Source organism: Vipera berus (assembly GCF_964194415.1).
Source record: "Vipera berus genome assembly, chromosome: Z".
In the NCBI taxonomy this organism is placed as follows: domain Eukaryota; kingdom Metazoa; phylum Chordata; class Lepidosauria; order Squamata; family Viperidae; genus Vipera; species Vipera berus.
The window spans coordinates 108833024-108854938 of record NC_138205.1 but is presented as its reverse complement, the minus strand read 5'-3'; the positions used below and the strand labels follow the sequence as shown (position 1 = coordinate 108854938).

The window sequence follows — 21915 nt, the reverse complement described above, 5'->3', positions numbered from 1 at the left end:
AAGTTTTACATAATTTACAGTTGAAGGTATCTTTAGAATAGAACCTTTTCTCGTAGAACTGACATTCTCAAAAAAGTGTAATTTCCTACAGTAAGTCCAGTTACATGACAGAAGGCCATATATGGCACTTCACATACAGAAAGAATTATGTGAAAGAGGTAGAAGGTTCAGAAAAACAAATGACATTCCTATCCAAATACTGTCAAATATTAAATTATACTAAATGCCTAAGAATGCTTTAAATGTCATGATTTTGCAAGAACCATTAGGCAGACCCCTTAGATCGTGTCCATGCAATTTCATCCAATATTGTCCTTCCATTATGGCATGATAAGGCAATTATTTTCCCCAAATCTCCGTAATAGAATAATAAAGCAGAACACACAGTGCTAAATAATGCTCAGATCCAACATACATGTGTTACGAATTCTACTATCCCAAAGCTTCATATCTAAATCTTGCTTATAAGCAGCTGGTAAAAAGAACTCCATACCAAAGATAAGGGTAATTATTTTAACTCACCAAAATTTGGATGTAAAATTAGCAAGAGGGCTTTGAAATCCTGTTTGGGATATTCAAAAATCTTTTTCTGTATACATCTTTGACTATTTTTCTATTTTTTTATATTGTATGCCTCATATTATCTGAAACTCCCACAGTGAGGATAACTATTCTTCTATGAGAAAATGACAACCTCCCACAATGCTTAGTTTGTAGAAGCTTCACAAAAATGTTGCATTCTGATGACTCCTATTGTGCATTATTCTCCTTTATCCTATCCAAATAGAAGTTATGAGAATCCTCCAGTCATTCCAGCAGAAAAGCATATTATTATACAACTGCACACAGATGAATGGTCTCTGGTCATTCAGTCAAGCATTTGAACATTTCTTATTTGGCCAAAACAAGTACAAGCTTACACAGTATTATATGATGACTTGGTTAAAGGGGGAAACTGAACTGGGTGGTTAAGATAAGTAGATTTCAAAAAGTAGGTATTTAATATGTACAGCAGATACAACATTTTGACCAACTTCACATTAATGGCTGATTCTCCAAATAGGTAAAAATAATTGGGTTCCATTTGGATCAAGATTTAATTAAATTGATTTTAATAGGAAGATGGGGGGAAAACTATGTTCTCAAAATTTTAGAGACATTCTAGACCCTTCATGCTAGTTTTTCCTGGAACATGAGGTAAAGTTTAATTTTGAATGGCACTTAGACAAATGAGATAGAAGGGCTGGATAGTTTTGATAGGAAACCATTTTTGAGGAAAAAAATGAAAAATGAAGCACTATAATTGCCAATTTTTCCTCCTGCAGTGCTGTTTTTTTTAATGCCAGATATCATACATACCTTATATCCAACTAGGCTGTTGGTCCATCTATCTCACTATTGTCAACAGAGGCTGTTAGTGCTTTCCTGGTTTTTCAACAAATTATTCTGTACCTATTGGCAGATGAAATTCAACCTGAGACCTTTGCATGCAGCTAAGCTATATTCATGAACCTGCCATGAAATATCTAACTTGATTCCTAGGTTTTGTAGCACGCTCTTCAGGCAAAAACCTAACTACAGTGCTCATATTTCACAACTGTCTGCAGATAGCTTTTTGCTGAGAATGTAATTGTAACAGGTTAAAAAAAAATCATTGTTTTCTTATCGAAGCTGTTGTCAAAATATTTTGTCTTTTTAGGACTCAGCTGTGGAAAAAAAACATCTTATTCCTGCATGCTAACTCTACTACAGTAAAATGAGTAACCCCTTACACATGGATAGTGGCAAACAGAGGTTCATGCACACAGCATAAATGATTATGTACCAAATTCTGAATCACTCTCTTTTAGATATTTGGGGACATGTTAGACCAGGAGAAAAAAAAACACCATTAGGACTTCAAAAGCAGTATCTGAATGTCTATATAATATCTGACATCATGCACAGTATCTTAGCATGTTCAGTTCTGTCTATACCAGGTTAATATCTTTTATTTCACAAAATTTCAATCAACTGTAGAAAATTCAGTGTCTTCCTTCAATGGGAGAACTCGCTTATCCTGTGACTGTATCTTTGCTCCATCAAGTTGTCTGCTGAGCAGATGAATGTTCAGTGATTCAGTGATGCTGAATTTATATAAAATTTGAAGTAAATAGTTCTGGTGACAGCTCAGGTGAAAGCTAAATACTTAAATGGATGTCTCCCATAGCTGTAAAAAGAAGAAAAGAATGTCTAATTGTAGGACAGTAGTTTCTATCTGTTCCTTATGCAATAGGAAAGCCTGGCAGCAGTTTGATAGCTTTCAGGACAGTGGAATTACAACCCATGCCACTTTCCAGACATATGGTAATGCAGCACCAAAAAGCTTTCTAAGAAATCGGATTTACAGTAGTTTTTTTCTTTCTTGTTTGGCAGTACCCCCAAATATGCCTTTAAAAGTATGTTGCCAATGGTGGGGAGGGCTAAGAAATGCAGTGGGTCAGAGCCATCTTCTCTTATTGATCTCGCTCTTTGCTTCAACAGGAATGGGGTAGTCCTATTTTTAGAAGGGATAAATGCCTGGTGTTCTAGTGTTCTCTGTAGCCCTTTGCTTGCCCATTCCCACTTTTCTATTTTTAAAATACTCAGCTGATCCATGTTTCAATTTCAGCCCAATCACAGACCAAAGACCTCTTATCTTTCCCCAAACAGATGGCTCTTCCACTAAAACCAAAGAAAAAGTCAAGCATACCCTGGCACTAGCTCTGTGGGCCTTCTTCTCCTCATCAGGCAGTGGAGGCATGGGATATGGATACTTTCTGCTGGAAGCAATGGAGCCAGTAGATGATGAGGGGGACTTTGCAGGGGAAAGAGTCCTGGAGGACAGAGACAGAAAAGAGACACAAAATGTCTTGGAACACCAGAAATTGCAACTGACTGAAAGCTTTGCTAAGAATCTCAGTTAAATCATTTCATTCTACAATGAGAACTAAAGGCTTCTAAGCCATCGTTTGGGGAAAGCACTGTCTCCAACACATTTCTTGAGGACATTTGGTTTATATTAGTGCCAGCTCTGAGAGGATCTGATCCTTTCTCAGCCATGAAGCAACATGAAGCTGATGTAATTTCTTACCATTTTTGCCATCAAATGATAAGGAGAAATTATTATGCTGACATCATTTACAGAAATGAAAGCAAAACAACCCAATGTTAGTTTGTATTGTTGTTAAGAAGTGTAGCTATAAATAATTTTGCCTCACACTTTGCCTCACATCGGATGGCTTCAAGCAAGTATTCTTTCACTCAGGTAAAGCAAATAATACTGGTCTACCTTATCAATATGGATTTGCTGAAGATTATATATATATATATATATATATATATATATATATACAGTATATATATATATATATATATATATATATATATATATATATATATATATATATATATATATATATATATATATATATATATATATATATATATATATATATATATATATATATATATATATATATATATATATATATATATATATATATATATATATATATATATATGAATGAACTATTGGTCTATCTTCTAAGCAGCCTTTGGCAACCTGATACTGGAGTTCCCACATGGGCCATGATTGTGGCCAGTGTCTTGTGATTGTGGCCACTGTCTCTACTAGGTGACACGGATTGGGGAAATTTGTTTTGAAACTTTAGTGAAAGTTATTGTTCCATGTTTGCTTTACATATTTTGGAGTTGCTTGAGAAAGTACAAATAAAATTACTGAAGAGATCAGTGACATTAGGGACAGTCAGACTTCTAGTGGCTGAGTGCCTCATTCAATGTTCGAGAGGGTGTGTTCACAGAGCCAAAGAAGGTGAGGCCACATTATGCATTTGGCAAGCAAGCTTTTAGGTTTTTGTTTTGTTTTAGGGCTTCCACAACAATATTTTCTTTCCCATTTCTAAAGGATCAGAAATGATGCACTTGGCTTGTATCAACCATGGTCAAGAGGTCTCAAAAGCTGCAAAGAGAAGACTTAGCTACATGTGATCCTGGGCTGCAGGTTTTCCACTTGTGATGTACCCCAATGCAATTTATACCGATAGCATTGTGTACAGGTAGTCCTTGATTTACAACCATAATGCAGCTGACCCATTGTAGTTGTAAGTTGTAACAGTCATAAAATGGGTCATCATGCGACTGACCTGATTTTAGTTTTTTGCAGTATGATCATAAGGAGTATGGTTTTCCCAAAAAATAGAGGTCTGGTTTTCAATAAAACCATTGTAAAACATAGTAATGTGACTACGGAATGCTGCAAACAGCCATAAATATGGCTGTGTTGCCAAACACCCAAAGTGCAGTTGTGTAGCTGGGAAGGCAAGGGGTGACTGTCAAAACTCTGGATTTGGATTTTAAGTCCCCTTTTTCAGGTAGATATTAACTTGTCAAAGACTTCCTGTACCTACATCAATGTACCTCAGACTTTTAAAACTAGGTGTTTTCCATATATTTTGGGTTATAACTCACATTTCCCAGCTGATAAATCTCTGACTCAGTTAGCTGAGAATCGTGATACATTTGAATGCATTAGGACAGTTTCTGGTTACGGACAGGTGAGAGAGAATTAACTAGCCCAGATCTTAAACATCATGTTTTAACTAGCCCAGATATTAAACACCATGTTTTAAAAGTCCATCTCTCATTTCACATTTCCAAACTATAAGTGCACAGAGTTGCAGCTCAAGTTTAGAATCAACAGAGCAGATCCATTTATCATGTATATAAAACAAAAATAACACAGGCATGCAGTTTAATGGTAAATTATGAAGAAACCAAGGCAAAATGCTCAATCAGTACACATGCAAGCATAATTTAATATGCTGTAGTTCCAGCCAAACTTGATGTAAAAGGTCATTGGGGGTGGGACAGAGGGGAGAATAAACAAATGGACTGAAAGAGTAATCAACATTTCTGGACAAGGTGGGTCAGATAAGCAGTAGCAAGTCAATATTTGCGTCACATATAAGGCATTCTATTTTTTCCAAGTCAATAAAAGCTTTTCACTTTTACTCACAAGACCAAGAATGATTGATCTCAGTATCAAAGGAACCAAATCCTGTGCAAATATTATTTCTGCACCAGTCCTTAACTACCGTATATACTTGAGTATAAGCCGACTCGACTATAAGCCGAGACCCCCAATTTCACCCCCAAAAACTGGAAAAAGTTGTTGACTCGAGTATAAGCCGATCCGCCGTTCTGCAAGCCTCTGCCGCCAGCAGAGGCTCGATCCGCCATTTTGCAAGCCTGAATACACAGGAATACCCTGTGTGGCCGCAGCTCTCGGGGAAGCCCTGGCTGTCCGCTTCCTCGCTCCACGCTGCCATTCGGGGCCCGTGCGTTCCCCGGGCAAATCGCGGCGCCCAGCAGGCGAGGAAACACGCCCGCTCCAGTCGCCCCCCCTTCCCTCAGGAGACGCGAAGCAAGTGACCGCCCGGAGCTTACCGAGGACTTGCTTCGGTGCTTCCAGGATCGCGCGCACCTCTCCCAAGCCGCCGCCGTCCGGAGACCTGCCGAAGTTTGGGGAGGTTTGGGGAGGTGCGCGCGCACCTCCCCAAACCTCCCCAAACGTCGGCAGGTCTCCGGACCTCTGCGCCCTGCCTGCCTGCTTCTTTCCGCTGCGGAAAGAAGCAGGCAGGCAGGGCACGGAGGTCCGGAGACCTGCCGACGTTTGGGGAGGTTTGGGGAGGTGCGCGCACACCTCCCCAAACCTCCTCAAACTTCGGCAGGTCTCTGGACGGCGGTGGCTTGGGAGAGGTGCGCGCGATCCCGGAAGCACCAAAGCCTCGGCCGCGCACAAGTCCTCGGTAAGTTTTTTTTGTTGACTGGAGTATAAGCCGAAGTGGAATTTTTCAGCCCAAAAAGTGGGCTGAAAAATTCGGCTTATACTCAAGTATATACGGTACATTAAAAGAGCCGTGGGGCCATACTTTTGAATTCCAAGCCTAAAATTTCTGCAATGTCCTACTTCTACTTAAGGTAAAGGTAAAGGTTCCCCCGCACATGCGTGCTAATCGTTTCCAACTCTAGGGGCCAGTGCTCATCTCCGTTTCAAAGCCGAAGAGCCAGTGCTTGTCCGAGGACGTCTCCGTGGTCATGTGGCCAGCATGACTAGATGCCAAAGGCGCACAGAACACTGTTACCTTCCGACCGGAGTGGTCCCTATTTTTCTACTTGCATTTTTACGTGCTTTCGAACTGCTAGGTTGGCAGAAGCTGGGACGAGTAACAGGTGCTCACTCTGTTACGCAGCACTCGGGATTCAACCCGCCAAACTGCCGATCTTCTGATCGACAAGCTCAGCGTCCTAACCCATTGAGCCACCACGTCCCTCTCACTTCTACTTACTTGGTACAATAATTTATAAAACAATTCTATTTTATAAGATGGGGCTTCTTCTCTGGAGAGAGTCCGCATGATCAAATATCACTAAAGCTACCATGACCGTATGAAACTCTTAAATATAAACAGCTGCTCTCACATTAGGCCATATTTACAAACTGTATTTTATAGAGGCTGTGTTATTGCTCTATTGTCAGAGCAGCAACACAGCCTTCACGTGACAATGTGGGCCTTCACATCAGTAACACAGGAAGGGAACTCTAGAAAACCCTGCATTTTAATTATATGTAAGAAAATTTAAAACCAGTACTTTAGTTTTCCTATAAATCTGAACCATTCTCTAACTAATTCTCATCTAATGTGTGAGAGCTACAACTCCCAAGAATTTCCAGTCCACACTATATTTAGAATTGTAATCATTCCACATACAGAGGAAATCAGGTTGGAAAAAAAAGCTATACTAAACTCAAAAATACAACTATTAAGTTACAGTACTTACAGTACTGTTTTTATACTGTAGTATAATTTCATGGCTGCTGATGCTATTTTTTTTAAAACAAAAATTATTACTATGGGGGAAAATATAAAAGCCAAAAACTCAGCTGATCTCAGGTATTGTATTACTTGGATAAAATATCAAATGCATTCAAATAGAGAATGGCTGTCAGGCAGGTGGACCTCAGTTAAGGATTTTTGTTTTGTTATTAATTCATACAGGTATGCTATCCATTTGTTGCAATCTCAGAACCTATTTAGGCACAGGTGTCTCTACCAAGCCCAATGAACATCTTCAATCATTGCCTCAATGTGAAGAAATAAAAGAAGAATCAAAGTTAATGACTATTCCACTGTGGGCCATTTATTTTTCATGAAGTTAGACAAAGCACCTCTGTAAACATGCAATTAGTTTAGTTCAAAGATCAGCAGTCTGATGCCTCCAGGTAGACTTGAATTTGCATCAAGCCTGCTAAAGTGATTAAAAGAAGGGAGTATGACAGTTACATTCAAAATAACTAGCAGGCATAAAGCAGACTATGCCTGATTTAGGTACTGTAAATCCTGCAGTCATGCTTTCCTTTAAATAGTTTTACATATTTATACAAATGTATTAAAATATCTATTGCTCTGGAACACTGACTTAACATTGACTAACACTAACTCAATGCAACATATCTGAGGGGGGAAAGACATTGTTTAAATGATATTGATGTAGCAAGATTTATTGGGAATGCTAAATTCTCTGGTTTGGTTGTGCTTCATTGCTTAGATCAGATGAGAGAAATCAGCATAACTTAGAAAGAAATGGTAATAAGTGAAGAGCTCAATTAATAAATTTACCATTTGAAGTGCCCACAGACATAGTTCATCAACCCAGTCTAGTTCTTCCCTCAAACAATTATCCTTCAAATACTTGGGATTTCAATTTCCAGAACTGGCCAGTTCTAAGATTAGACGTCTAGCACATCTGAAAAACCTTGGGTTGGCAGACTGATCTATGTTATTGATCTTGTCTACTATTGCATCATATATGCACACACAAAGCATCTTGCACAAAATGACATTAGACTTGAAACAATGCCATTTCCCAACAGGTTACTCAGGAGGTCATTTTAGACCAGTATAGAGGCTACAACTGTGTATCCCAGTAAATATGCTAAGATTTCCAATAACCTTACTACTATGTTTAAACTTACTTGTTCAATAATTTATCCCCAGTTCTTGATCCTATAAGAGCACACAGTATATCAACTTTCTTGCTGCATAGCAATCTCCCTATCTGAACTCAGTGACTCTCTGGATAAGCTTCTGGTCTTGGGAACTTTAATTTGCCTATTCTTGATGGAGGGTTAGAGATAGCTTGTAAGTTCCTGGCCACGATGACAACTTTGTAATTTCCCAAATCCAACACATAACAGTTGTACACCCAACTGATTCTTCTATCAATCTGATATAATCTGGATTTGGGTGAATTAGTAGTTTCTCTGTTCTCATGGTCAAACATTATTCTCTAGGTAACCTACAGGTGCAGATACTCCACTCCATGCCAGATCCGCATGTTCCTCCTCGATCAAATCACGGACGAGGGGAGCCTTGTTCACAACGGATCTGGCATTAAAGTACACCAGCCTGAGCTCAGGGGCCTGATCCCTCTCACCCCCAGATAAATGGGTACCAACTGGAGGGTCGGAGCACGCCACCGCTTGAAGACAGCGGGGGCACGATCCCAGGTGTTGATATGGCCCTCCATGTAACCGCCTGCTGCCGTTCCCAATCGTCGTGGGGATTTGAAACCCCACCCCAATGCCAGGGAAACCAGGAGACCCCAACCCTAACCCCACAGCAAATGATTAGATCTGATCAAACATGAGTTATAGGGGGCTTATCTTGTAAAGAAGGCAAAATGCATTTTTCCATCCTTATTGAATATACAAATAGCCATCCAGAGACCTTGTTTTGGGTTAATACAGCCCTTCTGGGAAGAAGAGGCTCTGGGCTCACTTGACACTTGACAGATAAAATTGACCAAATCCATTCTAAGTTAGATTCTGACCTTGAAGCAAATCCTATAGAGGTGATAACAGCTGAGCCTAGCTCTATTATCTGCAGGGATTTTGATCTTATTGGGCCTGAGGATTTGGAAAGGTTTCTTGTGACTGTCAGTACTGCATTGGATCCATATCCCTCCAGGGTGATCAAGCTACTTGGGAGGAAGACTAGTGGCTGGGTGTAGCTGTGGTTAATTTTTCTTTAAATGACAGGGTGCTCCCACCATCTCTTCTTCAAGGGAACATTGTTGGAACAGGCCATTTTGGAAATTTTCATCCAGTTTCCAATCTTTTCCCTTTTAGGGAAGATAGTGATTGTGCTGCAGCTTCAAGGGATGCTGATTATCTAGACCTCTTTCACCCAGAGGTTTAACTTTGGCACTGAGATTGAATTGAAATTGAATTGAATCTTTAATGATTTCTGGCAGGACCAGGATGAGGGTAGTGCATTCATCATCATTCTTTTGACCTCTTGGGGCTTTCAAAGATCATGATATCCTTCTGGATCAGTTGGAAATGGGTTATTTAATGTTATGCTGATTATTCTCGTTCTTCCAGGGCCACTTCCAGTTGGCATTGATAGGGAGGAGAGATCCAGCTCTCAGCCCCTACTTCGTGGGGTGCTGCAGGGTTTGGTCATTCTACCCTTCTGTTTAATATCTATATGAAAGGTTATCCAACAATTTGGGGTGATGTATAATTACCATGTACCTGGGACATCTGAGTGACATTATGAAAAATTATCTCAGTGCCTAGTGGCTGGGGGCGCCTACAAAAGATTCAATTTAACCCAAGTGGGTGGCCTTTGGTTCTGAGGATTTTCCACCTTTACTTCTGGATGAAAAGCACTGTCTCAGATAGAACTAGTGCACAGTCTGGAAGTCCTTTTGGACTCAGGGCTCCTGGTGAAAGAGCAAATGGCAGTGGTGACAAAGAAGACTGTGTTGAGCATCAGTTGTCATTATTCATAGACGAGGGTGTCCTACTCACAGTCTTTTATGCTCTTGAAATTGTCTCTTTGGACTATTGTAGTGTACTCTATATTGGGCTTCCCTTGAAGAGCACTTAGAAGCTTCAGTTAATGTGGAATGAGGTGGCACAGAGAGTTAATGATGGCCTGTGTCACTATTGATGTGTTAGCTGCATTGGCTACCAGTTCCCCTCCAGGTGCAATTTAAGGTGCTGATAGTCACTTTTTAAAATGAGTCCCTAATAGCTTGGGATTAGATTATTTATAGAGCATTCTCTTCCTGATTGTTTTACCTGTCCAATCCAACAGGAGAAACATGTTGTGGGTATTATTGGCCAAGAAATGTTGGCTGGCATGGCTTTAAAGAAAAGGTTTTTTTCTGCTGTGGTTCCTGCCCTCTGGTTCCTCATCACCAAAACTTAGATTGCCCTTCATCCTGCTGAGCTTCTGTAAGGCCTTGAAGACTTATTTCTGTGCTTGAGTCTGGGTCCCTGGATATATGACAGAGCCAATTTCTTGGCTATGCTGAAGGCCACATATGATTCCCCAGCCTATATGGGAGATGGGAGGCAGTATTAATCAAATAAATAAATAAATACTGAAAATAAGTATATCAGTATATCAATCTGAACCTTATCTTATGGTGCATAATCCTCTCTGTCACTCAGAATAGTTAAGCAGGTAGCAATATTGCTCCCTTTCTATCATTCTCATTAGAAAACTATATATTCTATCACACGACTTTTTTCATTTTTGTCTGGAATCAATCAAACTGCAGTTAAGATATAAACAGAAAAATATACTAACCTCCTTTAGTTTATAAAAGTATTTGAAAGAACATCATGTATTCCATGTAACCTAGATTTTTTTTCTTTCTTCAATGAACCCCTGCATAGGTATTTGTCCTTCCTGGCTTCAAGAGGGCTCTTTTCTCTTGAGGACTAGGGCAAGATAATGGTAATTGTAACTGCTGGAGATGGTAGAAATCTGTATTTCTGGTTATTACGGTAGCTTCAAACATTTGCATGAGCAAACTTCTGAATAGTAAAGACCGCAGTGTTTTCATGTTTTCAAAATATAGGAATACTTAAAACAATTGTCTTCAGTTATATTCCCTGCATTAAGTTACTTTCCCTGCACTGGAAAATTTGCATTCAGTTAAAAACAAGATAAAAAATCTCAGGGCAATTCACAATGTGGATTTCATCCTATCAAGCTGTTTTCCTAATTTATTGGAGAAAAGAAGGGACTTTATTCTTCCAAACTATGACTAATGCTCAGAACTCTACTGATTAAGAGTGAACTAATGGCAAAACCTAACTTTTCTACTAGATTTTCTACTGATCTTTCTTATATTAGAACATCTGTTTTTAAGTACATTCATTTTCATATTCTGGAATTTTATTTCTATGAGAATTATCAATCTTTCTCATTTCATAGACTTTTGGTTTCAGTAATGATTATGCAGATATCCCAGCCATAAAAACAAAAGAGTGTTTCATGTTAAGTTATTTACTTGAAAGTAATCGAGGAGAAATAAAAACAAGATAGATTAAAGAAACAAATAAAAGCTTATTATGTCATCTATTCTGTGTGAAACTATAAGAAAGCCATCAGATGTCAGACAAATAAAAAGAAAGAAAAGTTTTGACTATTAATTCCCCATAACATTATGGACAGAGGAGGTTTAAGGAAATTTTCTCTTTTATGCATCATGACAGTTAACTCTGTATCAGTGTAAGAAAGAAAAGTGTAATGTGTGTTATTGAACATTTTGCATGAATATAGGGTTTATTTAGGTGTATGTATTTCTTTTTACTCAGGTCCTCAAGGCATGATTGATAGTTGGTTGCAGAATGCAACAAGAGCAGTTTATGAAGGAATAAAACATAAATGATATACTCAGCAAATGGTTCAATACTGAACAGGAAATAAAGCAAGAATGTACAATGTCCCAAGAGGTTTCTAATATGTATGAATAAATGTATATGGACTGCTTGTGACGAGATTAGATGTATATCGGTTAAGGAACACGAATACACTTTTGTACACAGATGTTGGACAAGACTCTTAATGATGTGCAGTTAATGTTAATTTCTATGATGAAAAAGAATATGAAAAATAAATGTATCAAAGATCAAAGTAAACATATTTCACAGGGATGAATACTTTCACATTATATGATAAAACATATATGGTGAATAGATGAATTGGTGCACCTAGACAGAATATTTACTAAAGATGAGAAAAGGAATGGTTAGTTTTTAAATGTGCAAATGCTAGTATAAAAGTAATCAATAATATGGGTTCTGTTGTGAGAAATCAAAACCTGTCAAAATAAAAGAGATATACAGAATAATAAGCTACACCCCTTTCTCTTACATGATTGTTAAAGTTAGAGCTAGGTGTATCAGGACAGCACAAACTTCTCAGGCCTTCTAAAGCACTGCAAGAATGGCGCACTATTTGGAGAACGGCAGGCTCTGACTTTTTTGCAATGTTTTGGAAGACCTCAGAAGCTTTCAAAAGCATTGCAAGAACAGCACTAGTGGTCTTGAGGCCTGGTGTGACTACCAACTACTTCACTTAGGGCAGGCCTCAGCAGCAGTGGGAGGAAGATGGTGAAAGTTACCTAGTGGCGCAGGGCCTACAGAGCTGGGGATTTGTGCTGTGACACTGGGGTGGCTGGCTGTAACCCAGGGCTTGAAACAGAGGCCTGTAGGCCATGGTAGCTAACTGAATCTGCTGAAGACCAGGCCTCTATTTCAGCCCCAGTGTCACTGCTGTGCAGGACAGCAAAAGGGCAGAGATGGGGGGAGGAAGATAAGTGGATGGAGGGAGTTGATACAACCTGGTGTTTAAGCACCACTTGTTCGGTGCCAGTTGTACTTCAAACGGTCTCTGAACAAATGGTTGTTAACAAAGGACTACCTTTTACCAGATAAAATTCTGCTCACAGCTGCAGTTTAACACATTTTTTCTTTTCTACAAGCATTTGGAAGATAATAGCTTAATGTTCTAAATATCTTCTCAAACATTTGGTCTGCAAGTGAAATTGACCCCTAAATATAAGGCCATATAATTGCACATTAAGCACATTGTACAGTAAAGCTATCGGCTCCAATGCACTCATTTTAAACTATCAATGCTATTTGACTAGTTGAAGACTCTGATCATGCCCTTAAAACATTATTTGGCATTAAATAAAGAGAAAGCTGCTGAAAGCTAAAGATGGTGATGGGAATGCAAGCACGGTGAGCATCATTTTCAAAAGGCTTCATTAAGGCATTCAGAAAAGAATTGTAACTTCACAATGAAGCCCCCCAAAGACAGCCATGAACGAAGAGCCCTTGGCATCTTAAAAGAAATTACTTGTATTGGAACATACAAGAGAGGGAGTTACATAATACGTGGTGTATGCTTAAACCAGTTTCTTAAAGATTAGAGAGAATTAATTCACAAAATACCTAAAGTAGGGTCCTTCAGTGTTTTTATTCACATCTTCTACCCACTTAGCTACATTATATTCTCTTTTGAACCATGGATTTAAATACCTGCAAAAAGCAATGGAAGGAACAAAGAGAGCAGAAGAAGAATAAAGAAATATCTGAGAACACACAGCACAAGCTCAGAAAAGATGTCTTTATCCCTCAATTATAAAGGACTATAAACCAGTGCAAGTTCTAGACAAAGAGACCCCCAGAATATATCCATTTAAAAATTAACTTAAGCTTACATGTTCTATTTATTTGCCATGAATCTGTCTTTGTGTAAAGGCCATGAGAACACAGCACAACACCCGCTTTTTAAAACTTGAAAGAAGAACTCATTATAAACTGATTTTAATGTTACTTAGTCCTCAGAGAGTAAAGAAAAATGAATCATAAGTAGCCAGAATAGGAAGCAGTGCATCACAACAGTATAACATGAAATTTCTATCAATCCCTCCAAGGTGAACATTATTCTTCTAAACAGGCTAATCATGTTATTTCAAATCTATATATTTAACCTCTATGAATATAACAAACCATTATTCTTTGGTGTCATACAAATGTAAGTATAAGCACCTGGATATTTACAAACCAGATTCAAGAAGAAGCCTTGATCTTGTTTTGTTGGCAATACTGTGTACTGAAAATATGTTGTATGTGTGTGTCTTTTTAATTGTATCATTTCTAGGAATACAGTTATTGTAGGAGGAAGAGAAAATCTTATTGATTTGCCCAATATGGATTCTTTGACTGATCCAATCTTAGAATTCCTTCTTAAGCATCAATTTTTCCTGGGTTACATGACAGCTGTTCACAAACAATAATCTACATAACTAGACACTCCAAATATTTTATTTTTTTATGTCACTGAAGATAAATATATGGAAAAGTTTAAGAAAATAGCTGATTCCTGTGTGGTAAACTGCTATATGTACTACTATTTGTTGCTAGCCATTGAATTAATACTTCATAAATATGGAGTCCATATTTTAGATTACTAAATAAGTAATTTAAGGGATTAGATTAAGTAAGGAAATGTATCTTAGTATCCCAAACAGATACTAAATAACAATACAATAATTTGCAATCCTATGCTCACTGATTTAAGAATGAATCCTTCTGAAATCAGTAGGATTATTCAGATGGAACAGTCTTCTTCTATATACAAGCTACCCCTACATAAGAGATAAAACATGAACTCTCTGCTCTACAGGCATGAAAAGCTAGGCAATTTTCTGCACAAATTGCAAGAAGTCAAAACATGCTGCTGATCACTACCACATACAACATGTTACAAAGTTAATACATCCACTTAGGACCTAACTGCTTTTCCATTGTGCAGTATAACTAATTACACGGGAGCATTTCATAATTTAGCAGAGAAAAAGGCAATTTAATGTTCTTTAAGTACCTTGGATTAGAAATCTCATGGTTTCTTGCTCTTTACTGTGATACCTGGAACTCATGTGAGTTGAAACTTAAAATTGACAGGTACAGGGTGCTTATTTCAACCAAGATTCATGTCATTTTCGTCATTCTGCTATCCCTTTAGATGGCCATATTTTAAAATCCTTGGTAAGAGTTGCCTTATTGGGGAGATGGGTGGCATAAAAAATTTAATAAATAAATAAATAATAAGCCATTTTTTGTTGAGTTTAGTAGAGGTTGCATTCTTAAAATAAATCAAACCCAGACTGGGTTAGTTGATGAAATCCATTGCTCCAATATTATTAGGATAATAGCTGTCCAAACTGCAACATTCCTTCCCACTCCCATTGCTTAAGCACAAACATAGCATCAATTTTCTATCAGCAGTAACTGCATCTAATTAACAATAGCTTGAAAAAAGAAGTGCTTGATGTTTTCCAGCTCAGTTGCTAATTAAAAAGTAAAAGTTAAAAGTATAGATGCAGGGCAATTTGCTAGCAAAGGAAAGGCACACACAGCAGGGCACTCTGTGCCAATTCTTGCCATTCCAGTGGACTTGTGCAAAAACTAATGCCAAACCTTCAATCTACACATTTTATTGGAACGGTTCATTTGATAAACATGAAGCACTCCTTATCTGGATATTTTGTAAAAGATAAAGTTAGCATGGCAACAAAAACATGCAGCTGTTCAGACAATAGAGTTCTGAGGCATGTTCGTACATAACCATTTAATTTTTCTAATCCTAGTGATCAGCTTGCAATTATAATTTAACATCATGCCAGTTTACAGAATTAAAACAGGTTAAAAAGTCATCTCTGGGGTAACTGTGCATCACTCATCATTGATACAGAGCAGTGTTCCTCAACCTTAGCAACCTTAAGATGTGTGGATTTCAGCTGTCAGAATTTCCCAGGCAGTCTGCCAGCTGGGGAATTCTCCACCCATCTTAAATTTGCTGAGATTGAGAAACACTGATCTAGAATAACCTGTCTGATCAGATGGTAAAACTGTTCCGTGAAATGCCTTAAACTAAATCAATGGCTTTAATTGGTTTGAGCACAACATGCAATAATGCAAAGGACCCTAGATTTTACAATAGTGTAGGAGGGGGAAAATTATACATCAGGCCAGCAAGGAACAGGGCTTAGCTAGCACTGCCATCAGCAGAAGACCTTCCAAGCAATCAAAATTCTTCATCACAGTAAAATTTTGGAAAAGGAATTTGGGTAAAAGTGGCTGCCAAACTAGAAAGGCAGGTGAAACTGACCTGTGATTCCGATTCCCTGTTTGGGAGTGGTGAGAATCCCCCTGGCTTATGCCTTGGGGTGGGATTTGATTGGTGTGGGAAAGCCCAGGCTCAGAAGCATGGGATACCCTGCTGCAAAAACACAATATATAATAGAAGATAATCTAAGCCAAAGTCTATATAGTTTATAACAATGAGGAAGATGCACATCTAATGGTAAAGTTAGTTTAAATTAACAGACAGCCAGTATGAAAACTTGGGACATGCTTTAACACATGCTCTTATGCAATTATAAACAGTCTAGTTTTCATAGGTGAAGAATCTATATAACCATCCATTTATTTTTGCAGGCATTGGAATGAAATACATTTTACTAGAGTCAACATTTAATCAACAAAGGGAAATCACTGCAGAAATTGTTTTTCACTGCCAGAAATGATCTTCCATTTCACTAATACACCAAGAAAAGATGTATTGATGCAAGAAAAATTGTTACTTTATAACTCTGGCCTTTGCAGTCACCAAGGCAATATTTTTCTGTTCCTACAGCCACTTCATAAAAGCTAAAGAGAGATCTGATGGTATTTTCACTAACTGCAGTCAATCATATTGTAAAGCATTTTTGAGGGTGAGCTGCTTCCCCTAATTTCATGCTGCCCATTTCCTCCACTGCTATAATTCTGAAGAGGAATTTGGAGTATTCTCATCCATGTCCAATTACCAGCTGTGTATCCTAAGCTGAAGAAAAATGTGATTACTCTTAAACAACAGTTTGTTCTGAATACAGCAACTGCATACTATAGCTTGTTGAAACTAGAAATGAAAACTACCAAATTCTTATGTCCAGAAGAAAATGTTTAAGGCAGGGAAAAGTTCTGCCTAATTTTTGATTTATTATAACATCCACAGTCATCCACTGCTTTAACCAAGAATCACTGTCTTAAAATAAAACCACCAAAAATAACTGGGAGGATTGGGGAACAATTCATATCCATTTGCAAAGAATGGCCAGAGGTTATGAAATTTATTTCTCAGAGGTATGGATGGCTTGTTGTACCTTCAAATCCAGTGACTACAAATTTGATGTTGGCTTATTTAGGGCAAATATGTCATTTATACCTAGATTAAATTATTTAAAGTAGTGCAATTGTATCCTTATGCACAACGTATGAATTGCCTAGTTTGGTACTGGGTTTTAGACCAAAGTACAGATACCAGATCTGGATTCCAAAAATCTAGGCAGCAAAAAATTATAATGAATATTTGATATTTACTTGCTGTTTCCAGTTCGTTGTCTACATTTTTGCAGTCCAGTTCTGATAAGTGGAACTCAAAACAAGTGATTTTAAAAAATCTTATAGAGTGAAACATTATCTGTCCTATTATTGTCTGTGACATGAATTATTTGGGTTACTTTGTAATAAAAGCTTCTCTGCACAATCAATAACTTTCACTGAAATTGTTTCTTATATTATTCTAAATAATGTGTAACTAATGGGAGAAAATGATAGACAGGAAGAAAGGGTTCCAGAAACAAAGTTTAAGCAGCTTGCAGATTTCTTAAAATCTTTCAAGAAGCATCACAAAAGAAATTTGCAACACGAAATTATTCCAAATGTGATCTTAATACATTACCCTGCCCCAATATATTTTATTTCTTTACAAGAAAAGACACTATAATGTTATCAAATAATTATTTGGAAACATTATGGAGTAATTTTGAACTATGATTCCTAACTAACTTTTCCCCTATTACAAGACAGTACTGAATAGTCATTTGCATTAAAGTGAATCAAGAACCAACTTTGAGCACAGAATACTAAAGTATTGTTTGTCACTATTCAGAATAATAAAGCAACCTAGGTGCATGTATCTAGGGATTCAACACAGTAGAACAAGATTAAATGGATAATCAATATGGCAAATGTCAATTGATTGACCATCAGTTGTTCCTTGTTGCCCTCTTTGTTGCAGTAAAAAATACCCTGAAATAACAAATTGAATTCCTATAATCCACCATCTGCACAGAGGTCTCTAGGAGCTGCTAAGTAATTTTTCTCCACTCAGATTTTCTATTTCTAAAAGAAGTTTATTTCCCCCAAAGATGAGATGACAAGAAATAAGGGAAATAAGGGGACAAATACCAAAGTAATTCAAAAGGAAAATGGCAGGGGGGAATGTCTTCTGCCTTAACTGAAACTCTGATTTCCTACGTTAAGACACAAAATGCTTTAAGTGGAAAAAGAATAGTGGTATTTGGACAATAGTATAATAATGAAGCCCATAAAGGGATAACAGATCATTTGCCATCCTATTTACCAGCAGGCACTTTTATTCAAAACATGTAACATCTAAGGGTCCATATCAAATATTTAAAAGAAGGAACATAAACAAAACATGGCTTGAGAGCTTCTCTGTTTTCCTTTGTCAACTAAAAGGCCAAACTTACTCAGTTGAATTAGACCGTGGCCTAAATCTTTTGCCTTTGACTTTCTTTCTGTTGCCTCCTATATTACCTGAAAGAGATCAAAACATAATAGTAAAAAAGATAATAGTAAATTATAATTTTGGAATTCAGGCATTCAGCAGCCCTAAAGATACATACACAATGTGTTTAAATCAAACTGTGTTTTATCTAGCCGAATCCTAGGCTAGAGAAAAAAGGGAGGCAGAGCTGATATCAAATCTTTAAAAGTCTATTATGCTCTAATACCATCTAAGAAACAATCCAACTTCTTTAGATAATCATGACTCAATGAAATCTGTCATGCTAAACATGAGTGTTTCCCACCTTGCCATGAATTACTCCTTGGTCTCCCATTTTGACAGATGTCTGAAAGATTCTTTGCATCCTGGATTCTTTCACTCCATGAATGAGATAAGCCGTTTGACCTAGGATAAAGAGCAAGATCCATATGCAATGGTTGGTTTTGACATGTTGGTATTTTAATCATTCCATTATTAACTTACATATTAGGCTGAGGAAACTTAAAGTTCTTCCTGAACATCCTCAACTGTCTACAAAAATTAATTAGCAATGCAGATTATTTCAGTTAGATTTCACATGTCCTGTGGTTTTTCCTTCACCCAACACATCTAGGAGGCACCAGGGCATTGAAAGCTATTCTAAGCTTTGTTTTACTCTGCAGAATATAAAATTGGGATAGGAAACCTTCTGAATAGTATTTGCACAGAATAATATGTTGAGGGCCAAAGCAAGCAGTAAGAAGACTCAGAGAGCAAATTGTAAATTGGGGACAACCATTCTTTCTTAGACACTCTGCTTCTTCATATTGTGTGACACAGAAATCTATAGTCAATGGTCAGAAAATACTTATCAGAAAATTGAAAAGGATTCTTACATATCAGTTTTGAGGGTTACATATGAGTTTTACTATTCTATAAACACTGGTTGCCCATACACCAAAATATAAGATATAGGAGGACTGCATACCAAGTGTTGTTATCAGAAATAATAATCAAGCCAGTCTTCTTTAGCCTGATGGTCCCCAGAGGTTTCTCAACTACCATTCCTAGAATTTCTACCTAGCACAACCAGTAGGTGGAAAGTTAGGAATACGTAGAGAAGGCTGAAACTAACCCTTGTTATAAAATTCTTGAATAGTATTAATATTCTGATTACTAAGTAAAAACTCAGTTATTGTATGTTTCAGAAGATGCAGACTTTTAAAAGTGTAATGTTCTTAAGAACTAACAATTGAAGAAGGAATTGCTGAAAATAAGTAGTAGAAGACACATAATAAATGTGTAATATTTAAGCAATGCCCATTTTAAAAGTCAGTCAACAACTTCATAGGAAGAATGAAACTTTGGCACCTTGCAAAAGTTGTTAAAAAATCTTAGGAAACAGATGTTTTAAAAAAATTCTTAAATTTATTTTCTGGAGACATTCAAGAATTGAACAATCCACATTTTTCAAATATGGTTCTCAGAAAAAATTCAATATCAGTCAATTTTGTCAAACAATTCAGGACTGATTTAGTTATTTTTCAAATAGGCATCCATCAGAAAGAGCTTACTGAAGTTTAAAAAAGGGAAACATCTTAATTAGATGACTATTTTAGCACTATAATGTGTTCTTTATTACAACTTTCTACCCATCTCCAGGTAACTTTTAATAAAGTTACATCCGTATATTGTAATTAATGTCTGTTTATTATTATGCTACTTTAATGGTGGTCACTTACAAAGCATTAAAAACACTTTGATCATTCTTCCTGCTAAAAATGACAAAGTGACATATCAAAGTGACTTTATCTGCTTATGATTATTAAATAGAGATAAATTTATTACTTGAAAATAATGAATATTATCTTCTTCAGTAAATGAAGCAATTTCCAGTCCAATGCTTCTAAAATTTGAGGTTGCTGCCTTTAGTCTCCCTTTCACAGAAGAAACCAAGGCATTTTTTGCTCATGCACTGATTAAATATTGCAAGAGGAGATAATCAACTGGATATAAAATTTAATCTAGCAGAATCAAAAATCTATGAATGTCTTTGTGGCCTGATCTGTAACAGAACAATCTTTTTACAGGGCAGCTGGTTATAAGTAGAATTCTACTTCATGCAACATTATTGTGCATATATCTTATAAGCCAACCAAATGATTTGCTCTAAACATACATGATTGGTAAAGATGTGAAATGTAAACTGGAAATGCAAGGTAAGGTAACAACAAAACACAGCAAAGTGGTGATAACATACAACATGTATATTCTTACATTTTGTTCATCTATTACAATTGTTAAAAGTATGAGTTAAAATATCCTCCATCTTTGGTTACTTGAACAAGCTATAAAATAAAGCCAATTTTGGTGTTTTGTTGGCTTTAGTGTTTTCATGGTGTCATAAAATTGGAAAATTTCCTCAAAAGCCCACTAACTCTTTTAGGATCTATAATGAAGGATGCAAGTATCCCATGCCAAGCTCCATCCTATCTTTTCAAGTATTTTTTGAATACAAGAATGATAACCGGATAATTACCACTGAACACATGTCAGCAACTGGAAATAAGCTACTTCCAGACAGAAAATGAAGATGGCATTAGTATTAGACATCTCTAATTAGTATTAGATGTGTCTATATTATCAATGGAGGACAAGTTCAGCAGGAAACACATAATTTTAGAGCTTGGAAAAAACTAGTTAGGCTGAGCATTCCTGTGACTTTTGTTTTGTTTTGTTTTTAAGTAGGGTCAGAAATAGTCTTACAGCAGAACATTTCCTTGAAGTTTAGCTAACTTCACCAAAATTTGTGATGCAACAGTCAGCAACCAGAGATGGAGGAATGCCACTTTTCAACACAGCCCACAAAAGGAAGGAAGGAAAGAAGGAATCAAACCTGCTGCAAAACAATGAAAGGTTCTGACTAATGGAATAATGTGTGATGGAACAGGTAGAAATCTGAAAATGCGACAGAAAAGCAGACCTCTTCTTAGAACTAGATGCAGAGTTTGTGCTGACTCCAGGTGGCATGTCGCTATAAAAGGAGTCGGCCTCACCAGGCTTTTTAACATAATCTCCCTGAGGAATTTGTCTAAAGCATAATAAACATTTTGAAGTCAGTAACAACAGAATACATGCATAGGCTGAAAATACATTGACTTACTCACTATCTCTCTCTCCAGTCAAGAAAAAAGAGTTAGCAAGCGGTTAAATTATTTTATCTCACAATCACACAAATAAGACAGGTGATAGAGGAAAATAGGCATATATTCTATAGTACAAAAATGTATTTCCAAAATACATTATTGTTTATCTTTTAGTTTCTAAAATATTTACATGTAATATGCACCAATGAAATGGAATAAGCTTCCTCATATTTAAA

At 37.1% G+C, this 21915-nt stretch overlaps 1 protein-coding gene across 1 annotated transcript in view; it reads right to left on the bottom strand.

The window, feature by feature from the left end:
• Positions 1-2043: 2043 nt before the first annotated feature.
• Positions 2044-21915, bottom strand: part of ADAM22 (ADAM metallopeptidase domain 22) — a gene marked incomplete at its 5' end in the record, with an annotated part of 44448 nt that continues 24576 nt past the window's right edge. The window contains 7 exons of the mRNA XM_081346268.1: positions 2044-2209; positions 2732-2855; positions 13367-13453; positions 16089-16199; positions 18517-18583; positions 18859-18959; positions 21430-21624. Of these exons, the coding sequence (XP_081202394.1) occupies positions 2189-2209; positions 2732-2855; positions 13367-13453; positions 16089-16199; positions 18517-18583; positions 18859-18959; positions 21430-21624 (706 nt within the window). The 3' untranslated portion in view covers positions 2044-2188. The remainder of the gene's footprint in view (positions 2210-2731; positions 2856-13366; positions 13454-16088; positions 16200-18516; positions 18584-18858; positions 18960-21429; positions 21625-21915) is intronic.